The following is a 12,730-nucleotide window of genomic DNA, read 5'->3' as shown; positions in this document are numbered from 1 at the left end:
CAACAACAATAACATCATCATCAACAACAATAACATCATCAACAACAACACAAACACAACATCAATAACATCCTCAACAACAACACAAACACAACACAAACACAACAACTACAAACACACAAATACCAACAACAACATCAACAACTACAACGACGACGACAACAAGAGCACTGAAACCAACAATGCAAGAATCCTTAATTGGCCATCATTGAATGTTCACCACTGTCCCTCCATTTAAACGTCATTCCTCCAAAAACTTTCTCCACTTCTAAATGATCGTGCGCTTGCCAAAAATGAGACGCAAGACAAAATAAAGAAAACAATGAAAACGGAAGTTAGATGGCGTCAAACATTTGTACTGTACTGTGTGTGTGTATGTGTGTGTATGTCTGTGCGTGTATGTGTCTGTGAGTGTGTCTGTGTGTAAATATGAATGAAATAACACACTATATATGAAATAATATAATGATGAATAAAATAATGAATATTTTTCAAAATGGCGATGATGAAGAAAGAGAGGATGATGGTGATGATGTTGAGAGAAGGGAATAAACAGAAGAAAGGTCTAAAAGCAACAAATTGATTTATAAACGGGGGCAATCGGAAATGTTTTGAAAGATTAAAAGTGAAATTGACTGCTTTTGCATATGCTCTTCATTATATACATATATGTGCCTGTATATGTATGTATGTATGTGTGTGTGTGTGTGTTTGTGTGTGTTTGTGTTTGTGTGTGTGTGTGTATGTATGTATGTTAAAACCAAAACATGATGAGTGACACTGAACCGTCAAACATCAACATACTACATACATACATACATACATGTGTGTATGTATGTATGTATGTAGTATGTATTTATGTATGTAGTGTGCATGTATGTATATAAGTATGTATGTATGTGTATGTGTGTGCGCGCCTGTCGATGTGTGTGCGTGTGTGTGTGTGTGCGTGTTTGTCTGTGTATTTGAACGTGAAATTGCAGGAAAAAAGTGACGGGTAATTATGACAGCGAATGAAATCCTAATACATTTACTTCAACGTGCTATATGTTGTATCTGCTACTGTGTGTGTGTTGACATTGTGTGTGTGTTGTATGTGTGTGTGTGTGTTGTATGTGTGTGATTTTGCATTCTGTGCCCGTGTATATTTCTGTATATTTGTTTGTGCATTATTTAAACCTGCAAACTATGTAAGGTTTGTGTCTAAATTTTAAATTTCTACGGTTCTGCTGCGTATGATGATGTCACGTGGCTGAATTAATTAACATTTTTTAGTTCAATGTTAAAATTTAAAAAAAATATATTTTATATAAGCGAATATATTCATATATATATATATATATATATATATATATACATATATATACATATATATATATATTTCAGTGTGTGTGTGTTTGTGTATGAAACATTTTTCTTATATGAGCAAATATGTAAATATATATGTTTACATATGTATTTGTAATTGTCAGTGCGTGTGTGTGTGTTTGTGTTTGTTTGTATATGTTGGTATAAATAAAAAAATAGTCTTCAGAATTGCAGTTCTTACGTTCAAATCATTGAATGGTATGTCAGCAGAATATATGACAAGTAAGTTCGCCATAAAAACAGGCTACATCGACTGTTCATCTCCGGTCGAATGGTTTGAATTTGCAGTCTGTGCCAGTTTTGCGAATCGCTTCAAGATACGTTGCTGTTGCTGGTCCCACTGCTTGGAATGGTTTTCCACTAGCGTTTTGAAGATCTGAAATTTCATTGGAATTATTTAAGAAAGAATTGAAAACATTTTTATTTTCTGTTAAACTGCAAAAATTGTAACTTTTTCAATTTTTGTTTTCATATATAGTCAAGTACATTTTGTTTTTTAATGTGAGCGATCATGAAAGAATTTTAATTAGCGCTAATAAATTGCTCTTAATAATAATAATAATGTTCCTTTGCTCCTATACTTGTGTATGTGTGTGTTTGCGTGCAAATGTATGTGTTTTTATATCTATATACGTGTGTATGTATTTATATTGTATACATGATGCATGTATGTATGCGTGTCTTTGAATTTATTGCTAAATGTAGGCAGATTTGATGATAAGGCGCACCTGCTTGTGATTTCCTGCCGAGGACAGCACATGAAGGCTTCAATAATAAATTGCAACATGATATTGTTTCTCCCTTCCGCTCGCTATTTTTCTAATTTGACAACAATAACATTTACACTGTCATCACATCTTACATAGGCAGTCATTTCGGTTGTCATCACAATGATGATGATGATGATGATGATGATGATTATCATCTTCGTTATCATCATCAACATCTCCATCGTACCTCCAAACGTTTAGGCATTTCAACGTTCAAAGTCTTGCAGTCAAACAAAATCCGCAAAGATGAACCTTAATGTTATATATATATATATATATATATATATATATATATGCATATGCATATATATGATTCATATATATTATATGTACACATACATGTATACAATGCAATATATACACATACACAAATATATACACATATATTCATATATGCACACAGTGTTGACCCCACCCACTCCACCAATCAGAAAGGTCGTCACGCTTCGCTGCTTTTAGAACTCCGGTGCAACACACCTTTGTGTATGTATATGTATATATATATATAAATATATACATATATAGTTAACAATATATATATATATAATATTATTTGCCGGATATTTATTTGTAAATAGGTGTTGGGGTAGAAATTTTATATGCATTTAGTTTTTCAATGTTGAACAATTACATTTTACGCAATTTTATCTTTATTTCTGTTTTCAAATAACATTTTACCAATTCTCAATAATTGAAATTTATTATATAAATATATATATATATATATATATATATATATATTAAATAAATAAATTAATAAATAGTTAAATAGTCTTGTTGAAATTTTATTCACAAAGTCATTAACGCAGAACGGGGTGTTATACCCAACAAAACATGTTTATCCGAAAACCTCACGTCTTATTATATATATATATATATATATATATATATATATATATATATATATATGGACAAGATATAAAATTTTAAAATATTTTATTCCAATTATTTTTTATTTTTTGTTCTTATATATATATATAATTGCTACTTTACTATTAATATACGGCATCATTGTATCATCATTACAAATCAATGCAAGCATCATTTAAATATTTTTAATTTTTAGATTAATCTTCGCATTAATCTCTTAGCAATCATTTCACGTTAAAATAACTGAAAGAAATCAATTTATCGAATTTGCAACTTGACAACACCTCGAGCTACTGAAATGGACTCTTCCATCTTCCTATTGGCTGTTGGTCGCTGGATGATTGACGTGATCCCGACGAACACCTTTGCACTGCACTGAGACTGCATTTCTGCGCTGGGGGTGGAGTCAAATAACAATCGTAAACAAACTGTTGACCACTCACATTGCAACTAGGCTCTTTAACATAATTTATAGACATCCTCTCGACCAATGAAAGATCGACTTATGACCGATTGACTATCACCTCCGTGATCTCTTTTTGCTCGTTGTCATAGAAACCGACCGGTCGGGGTCAAGGGTCACCGGTCTGTGGGCCAATGAGAGAGCAGAGATGTATGTCGACGTGGTCGTCATGATGACGATGACGCGGCAGAACTATATATAGTGGATATCTTGAACTTTTTGCCTTCTTGCTTGTTCGTTTGCCTGTTCGCATGGATTGTTAGCTGCCGGAGACTTCCACACCAACTGCAGTCGTCTCCTTTTGATCAGTACTGTTAAATTATTTTTACTGACGTGCTTTACAGAAAGCATAATTAAGTCATTCGGAAAGTGGTCTTCATTTTTCTGAATATATTTGATATTTTGTTTGAAATTGAAATTTTTTGTCGATAAACCAATGAAAAGATGAAATATTTCAGGCCGAACTTGCCCGAACTTGTCACAATTCAAAAACTTATAAAAGTACTCAGTTCCCAAAATCAGACATTTGTTTGAATTTTTAAAAAAACTGATCACGTATCAAAAATCTTAATTTGTTAAAACGAATATTTAAAATTGTTTTGTATAATAAAAGAAAAAATTGAAACTTTGTGAGTTACGGCTTACTAAATAATTTTTTTTAAATTTCAAACTGACTGAAAATTTCGTCACTTGTTTGATTAAACAATCTGGATGAGAATGTCCCTATCTTCAAACTCCATTCTTTGGAACACAGGGAGTAGTGGAGGAGGAAGCGTCGGTGGTGGTGGCCTCGCTGACGATCGACTGCTGCACGGGTTGGGAGCTCTGAACAACGCCACATCTACGCCCTTGTTACTTGCACATCATCACAGCAACAACTTAGCCAACAACAACAGTAGCAGCAACAACAACAGCAGCAACAACATCAACATCAGTCATCACGAAAACAACAGTTCCACGCCTGCTTCAATCACTGGCTCTACCACGTCATCATCGTCGTCGTCGTCGTCTTCGTCAGCTGCGGCTACAACAACTACAGACAACAACAACGGCAACAATAACATCAACATCGTCATAAAACAGCAGCAACAACAACACAGTAACGGCAACAGCAGCAACACACAACAACAACAACCTAGCATAGAATGTGTCGTTTGTGGCGACAAAAGTTCTGGCAAACATTACGGCCAGTTTACGTGCGAGGGCTGCAAAAGCTTTTTCAAGCGTTCGGTCAGACGCAACCTGACGTACACATGCAGAGGTAGTAGGAACTGCCCCATCGACCAGCACCACCGCAACCAGTGTCAGTACTGCAGGTTCAAAAAATGTCTCAAGGCTGGGATGCGAAGAGAAGGTTAATTGTCGCTATTTTTTCTAATGTTTTTGTGGCGAAGGTTTTTGTGGCTAAGGTTCTTGTTGCCTTGTTCATTATAATTCTCATTGTTGTTGAAGTAGTTGTGGCCGTGGTTGTTGCAGCTGTCTATGTTGTAGAATAAATTTTGGTGTTGTTTGTGGTGGTTGTTAGTTGTGGCTGTTGTGGTTGGTTGTTGCTACAAACGTAGTTTACATTGTTGTAGTTTTTATTGTTTTGTGGTTGTCGTCGTTGAAGTCGTTTTGAATATTTTAGTCGTTTGTTATGATTGCTGTAGTTGTTGTGGTTGTAGCTGTTGCGGCTGTAGTTGTTGCGGCTGTAGTTGTTGCGGCTGTAGTTGTTGCGGTTGCAGCTGTTGTGGTTGTAGTTGTTGAGGTTTATATTGAATTTTTAATGTTTTTTTGAGTTTGGACAAAATTATATCTAGAATTGAATTAAATCAAAAATGAAAATATTATGACATAAATTTTAGTTTGCAATTATTATTTATTAGATTTCGCAGATTTTTGTTTCAATTGGAGGCTTGCGATTGCGATGGAAGCTGCTTGTTCTCATTTCTATGACAGCATTTCCCGCGTCCCAAACTAACTAATTGTACAGTTACATTCAAATACATCTCATAAGTTCAGTTCATAGTATTTTATTATATTGAAAATAAACTTTACACAAAATATGTAAAAAGCGTTTTTAAAAATTCATGAAATAATATTCAAAGGAAGTACGATATATAAAATTTTAAATTCATTTAAAAAACCGGAAACAATTATACCAAAAAAACCTTTCAGGTAGATCATTGTACTTATTTAGTTTGCCATTTTCAAACTATCAAAATTATTAAAACTGTTTGTTTCTAATAGAAATAAACAGTACATTGTATCAATCATTTAATATTGTAAATTTTACGGACACAAATGATAAACAACACCTTGTACAAATTGTTTAATTTTTTTAAAAACTTAAATTTTGATCATCGTAACATGGTGGTTACATTTTAAAATTGGAAACACACATATTAAATATTTATTCTGATATCACATAAAAAATGAAAATAAATTTTAGAAATAATTGTAAAAATAATAGAGAAGACACACGCACGCACACATAAAAAAAGAAACAAACATACGCACACACAGACACACACGCAGGCACACACAGACACACACACACATACAGACACACATACACAAACGCGGTGCATGGATGAATAACAATGCATTGACGCATCTCCACTTAATTCAATTTTGAAGAACAAAGAAAAGATACAATAGTGAAATATTGTGAAAATTCCACACTGACTGATTCCTTATAACATTTGTACTTTGTAACAGTTTCATATGTATAAAGTTGGCGTTCATGTTATTTGAAAATTATAGGCAATCTGAAATTATTTTACTTTTAATGGCATCTAATGCGTCTTAGTTTAAAAAAAACTTTCAGACATGCAATACGTACTTACGTGTAATCAATGCCACTTGACTTAACATACAACAAACACGCCCAAACAAAAACAACCAAGCGCAACACATGCTTAGAAATAACTGCACTTACACACACACACACACACACACACACACACACACACACACACACACACACACAATGACTCGTACAGTACACCGACGCCACATACGCAGACGCACGCACCTACACACATACACACAAAATACAATTCGCCAAGGAGCTGTACGCAAACACACATATACAATCAATCACACGCGCGACCGTAACAACAAAACACACACAAACGCGACGACGACGACGCCGACGACAGCAGCAGCAGAAGCAGCAACAACAACGACATGAAGCGCATCCTACAGCACAGGGTTTCCTAATTTCCGTTCTGTTCATAAGCAATATAATCCAATGCTAAGCACTTTCTCTCTCTCTCACTCTCTCTCACCGTTTTTATTAATGTTAATAAAAGTTGTTGCAGTTATTAATTTCAATAAAGGTTTCATTATTAATTTCAAATTCTAAACTTATAAAATCTAATTTTAGATGGTATGTTTTTATAGATTTTTCATGCGATTTTTGATAAATTGTTGCACACATTTGACTATTTTTTATATCCTTTTAAATGAATAAATGTGTGCCTCATAAACCAGCCACAAACGCGCATACTTACACATCTACCTACCAAAATCCGAAAACGTGCTCAGATATTTCTTTTATTCTCAATAATATTACTTTTGTTTCATAAGTTTCATAAGAATATTTTGAGCTGATTACAAACCTGAAATCAAGTTTTCTGTCTTCAAATGTTTTTAACACGAACAATCGAACTATCAAACAAACAATTAAATAATCAAACAAACAGTAAGCCAAAATATTTGAACAAGATGAAAAAAAATAAGACAAACGTGTAAAAAATTAAAATTATTTTACAGTTTTATTTAAAATATCAAATAAAATATTTTTAGCCATTTAATGTATTTAAATATTAAACTACGTCAATGTTCATCTTCCTAGCTACAACAATTCAACTCCCAATTTGATAAAATATTTTTACAAACTAAAATAAATTCAAAATGAGTATTAAAAAAATGATGAATATGAACAGCTTCCACAATTAAGAAGGGAAGAAGATTAATTAGCTATCAGCGTTTGAGAATTGCACAAAACAAAATTCAACCAGTTCATTTTTACTTCTAACATTTGCAACTTTATTTCATTTGATACAACGCTTGAGTTTGTGATTACGTTGAAATGATTGTTGTAAAATTTGCGATGTAGTTTTTTGTTTTGTACCAACCGCAAAACACGATCTATGTTAAACGTCAAACACCCTGATGTTTGTAATAACATTACTGAGCTATATATAAATCAAATATTTCCATAATCTCATTGATAAGTGATTTGAAACTATAAATAAATAAAAATTTGACACTTTTTCGACGACAGCTGTTCAGAGAGGCCGCATCCCACCATCCCAACATCCTGGATTCGCAGGCCAACTGATGCTGGGCAATGGCGACCCCTTCGGAGGGCACAGCTACCTCTCCAGTTTCATCTCAATGCTGCTCAGAGCCGAACCTTACTCGACCTCGCGGTACGGCCAGTGCATGCAGCCCAACAACATCATGGGCATCGAAAACATTTGTGAACTGGCGGCCCGACTGCTCTTCAGTGCTGTCGAATGGGCCAGAAACATTCCTTTCTTTCCTGACCTTCAAGTCAGTTCATTTGAATTGATTTTTTTAATTTTTATTTTTTAAATACACAATTCAAATCATTTTTCTTTTCAAAGGTTAAACACATTGCTGAATAATTATCACTAATTATCACTATACTAATACTATGGAACAATGAAACTTTAGTATGTTAAATAAAATCAAGTTAAATTACGAGCCTGAAAACATCAAATTTATTTTAAAAATAACAAGAACTGTAGCATGAATGAACTTTCACGAACAACACGCAGGTCACCGACCAGGTTGGTCTTCTGCGTCTCAGTTGGAGTGAGCTGTTCATCTTGAATGCAGCCCAGTGTAGCATGCCTCTCCACGTGGCTCCTCTTCTTGCTGCAGCCGGTTTACACGCTAGTCCGATGGCTGCAGACAGAGTGGTCGCTTTCATGGACCACATTCGAATATTTCAAGAGCAGGTTGAAAAGTTGAAGACTCTTCATGTTGACTCAGCCGAATATAGCTGCTTAAAAGCAATCGTCCTCTTTAGTTCAGGTTGAAAACCTTTTAGATGTTTAATAAACGTAAAATTTGTTTATTTAATTTATCAACAAGTTTTTTGTGTTTTTATTTTCAGACAAGGTCAAGTCCCGCACAGTGAGAAACTTCACTTACTACGGTGAGTTGCAGGACATGTCCAATATTCAATTCCTATTTTAAGCACTTAACCAACACAACAATTGAACGTTACTAAGCAAAACGAAATCATGACGATTGACCAACGAATGAATTTTTTCATTTTTCCAGCAGATGCCTGTGGTCTCTCGGACGCCTCACACATCGAAAGTTTACAAGAAAAGTCTCAATGCGCCCTCGAGGAGTACGTGAGGATTCAGTACCCCAATCAACCGACTCGCTTCGGAAAACTTTTGTTGAGGCTGCCCTCGCTCAGGACCGTCTCAGCGCAAGTCATCGAGCAACTCTTTTTCGTCAGACTCGTCGGAAAGACGCCAATCGAAACGCTGATAAGAGACATGCTGCTGAGTGGAAGTTCGTTCAGTTGGCCCTACATGTCCATGCAGTGATGATATGAAGGATTGCTGTGGGTGGTGGAAAGATGGAGGATTGTTGTGGGTGGTGGAAAGATGGAGGATTGTTGTGGGTGGTATAGAGATGGAGGATTGTTGTGGGTGGGGAAAAGATGATGGTTTGCTGGTGAATGCTGAGAAATGTTGTTGTTTAGTTGTGTTGGTAGTTTGAGTGTTGTTGATGTGTTGATATTCAATGAGGATGCGTTTAAAAATAATTTGATTCAACTGTGAGTGGGCGTGCAAAGTGAAATATGTGCAATAAGTACAATGTGAATGACAGTTGTGAATTGTGAAGAAGTTGGTGTGGTGTTGCTGACGATTGTAGGAGGTTGAAATGTTGAAACTAAAAAACAGAAACTAGTCACAACAATATACTTTGTATTTTTTCTTTATTATTATTATAATTATTATTATTAAACATATTAAACTTGTATAAATTTACCTAAATTTTTAACAACAATAATTAATTTCATCCCGTAATAAAATCATAAATTAAATTTGTCATAGCACTTAAAATCATACACGGGTTGGTTGACTAAATAAATACAAACGCATAGATACTGTATCGCATAGCTAGCATACACATAAGCTATTTAACACGCACTCGCATGCATATACATCCACACATCCATACATACGTACGCACGTACATACAAACATTTATACAAACGTTCGTACAAGCATTCCTATAATACATGCACAACACATGTACGTACAAACTCAAATATACGTACAACCTAAGCGTGCACCAACTTGTCATATGCACGTACACGCACATTTGAAGATCATACAAAAAGATAGTCATAGACGTAAACACATTCACGCCAAATGATAAAAAGCAATTATACATAAAAATGCGTGCAATTCACACATGAATATTCATATATACATACATCTGCACAAATACACACACATATATGTATATATCTAATGATAAATGTATGTAATTGAATGAAATCGTATTTTTTAAATGTGTAAAATCTAAAAATGTTTTGAACTGTCAAACAGTCATTTGTATTTCACTTCTGTAAATTAATGTAAATTAAAGTTGAATAAAAATTGTTTCATACAAGACTGTTGAATGTTCATCATGATTGTATCAGGGTAGGTTACATTACAAACTGGATACAATACAAAAGACGAATCCTACATTATTGATAATTGGTGCATACATACAAAAGTATTCAAAATTGTTAACTTTGTTAATTTCTTTATTTACTTTTTATAACAAATTTTTTTTGTTTGCATATCATATCCAGTAAGCAACCCATGTCCAAAAATTTTGATGATCACTGGCAACGAACATAACAAACAAAGAAATTATATAACAGGAAGAAAACATAAAAAAAGATACTATATATGTCTCGTTTATTTCCAATGGTGCTAACATGAGATGAATTTTCCAAATTAGCCTAATATCGATCACGTGATTCATGAGGAAACAAGATGGATGTGTTGCTCTTATAGGCTAATTTCTTATGTTGGTTGCTGGTTTACTTTTACAAGAATCCTTACAAAACACACAGCGTAGAAATATAATTTTTTTTTCATTTTTTCTTATATACATGCAGATAGGTGCATATAAAGATGTATACATATATATGTAAGTATATATGCAGGTAAGTGTATGTGCCTCTTTGATTGTGTTTATACGGATGCATTAAAACATAAGCGATGTCTTCTTACCAAATTGACTCACCGACAGACGTGTGCACTTTAAATGCTTACAGACACGTCAAACTACGTTGACCACTACGTGTAAGAATTTTTTTGGTACTCCTACGTTCGATTATCGAATGTCCCAACTCTTGCGCCCTGCATATAGTCCAACTTTAAACTGTTAGCGAAATCGTCCGTATTACAAAGGCATTGTTCAGGTTTGAAAGCGTTTGAGTGGAGTTCGACTCAATGGTGCAAGATATTTACTATTTAACGTGCCCGAGTCACTTGGAAATAAAAGTGTATGGAAGAAACAAAAGTTAATGACAGTGTAATAAATATTCATCGTAGAGAAAATTATTAAACTATCAAATCCGTCCGACCAACCATAAGTGCTATTAGTCGGGATGTTAATGACACATAATCATCTTCACCATCAGCAGCATGCAGCAGCAGCAGCTCTTTTACGCGTTGGCTTGGTTCAACTGCTGTTTGTCCAAAATTCTAGAACTGCTGTTTGCTCTTTGGACCTGCTGGACACGGTGGGGTGTCCGCGGGTCATCACAGGTGCCCACAAGTGCCTACGTAGGTCGTCCGTGCAGGTGCTGGAGATCTTTGAAGACCTTGAAGACAGGAGTTCAATAGCAATGTGAAGAAGGATTTGTGAATAACATTTCGTAAGTATGTATAATTTGTATGTACAAAAAAAGAATAAAAAAAGCTATCGTTGAAATTTAGAAATATGCAGACGAGCAAACAACAACTTAACGGACACACAGACAAAAAAACAAACAAGTAGACAGACACGTATGCAAGTAAACACGCAGAAAGACAGACACGAACAGACACATACACAGACTGTAACATACATAAAGAGACACTTATACAAAAAACAGGTATGTACAAACATACAAATAAGCACACATAAATTTACAGACATATAACACAGACAGACAGACACATACACAGACATACATATATAAATAAACAAATACTTAAACAGACATAAATATACAAACACATACACAGACAGACATTCACAGACAAATACCTGCATAGACAGACACACAGAAACAGATATACAAAGACAGATATACACAGACAAACACATACACAGACAAACACATACACAAACATACACAGACAAACAAACACAGACAGAAAAACACATAAGCAAACTAACACATACACAGACAGACAAACAAACACATGGAAAGACCTGCAAACAAATAGTGGCTTATGACTGACGTGCATGTATGATACAGACAAATTGGACGTATTAGAAAAAATTGTGATTTACAAGGGCGGAATATGTGAATGGATGAATGGATGGTTAAATGAATGAATGAATGAATAAATGAATGAATGAATGAGTGAGTGAGTGAATGAATGAATGAATGAATGAATGAATGAATGAATGAATGAATGAATGAATGAATGAAAATGGAAAAAGAATAATGAACGAACATACAAATGAATGTGTGAATGAATGGATAGATGGTTGAATAAATGAAGAGAAGGATATAAAAGTGAAACAAAATATATAAAAAGATGAACAGAACGAAAAATAAATGAGAAAAAGGAACAAATGAATCACCATCATTATCATAATCGTCATCATTGTCGGCATCATCACCATCACCACGGTCAGCATCGTCGTCATCGTCTTACCACCAAATAGTTGTAATTGCCATTGTCATTATTAAAATCATCATCATTGTTTCGGCCACAATCACCGTCAACATCATCATCATCGCCACCATCATCACAATCATCACATCGTCGTCATCATCATCACAATTACTATCGGCATCATCATCATTGTCAGCAACAACACAATCACCACAAAGTCGTCGTCATCGTCGTCATCACCACTATTATAATCATCATCGTCTTCATCATCATCATCATCGTCACCATCATCATCCTCATCATCATCATCATCATCTTAATAACCCTTTACATGCAATGCTATAACGACATCAAACGTTCGTGTCAAAACCTGTCTGTTC

At 34.5% G+C, this 12,730-nt stretch overlaps 1 protein-coding gene across 1 annotated transcript; it reads left to right on the top strand.

Moving 5' to 3' along the window:
* Positions 1-4,188: 4,188 nt before the first annotated feature.
* HELRODRAFT_193553 (hypothetical protein) lies at positions 4,189-9,287 on the top strand (the record flags this gene model as incomplete). The annotated part of the gene is made up of 5 exons (XM_009028250.1): positions 4,189-4,825; positions 7,745-8,016; positions 8,265-8,523; positions 8,606-8,647; positions 8,776-9,287. 5 exons carry the CDS (start codon positions 4,189-4,191, stop codon positions 9,051-9,053), a joined length of 1,488 nt encoding a protein of 495 aa, XP_009026498.1. The 3' UTR covers positions 9,054-9,287.
* Between the last annotated feature and the right edge of the window lie 3,443 nt (positions 9,288-12,730).

The sequence above is a fragment of the Helobdella robusta genome (assembly GCF_000326865.2).
Source record: "Helobdella robusta unplaced genomic scaffold HELROscaffold_54, whole genome shotgun sequence".
Taxonomy (NCBI): Eukaryota; Metazoa; Annelida; class Clitellata; order Rhynchobdellida; family Glossiphoniidae; genus Helobdella; species Helobdella robusta.
Note: the sequence above shows the minus strand (reverse complement) of the source record. Positions and strands in the feature narration are given on the sequence as shown.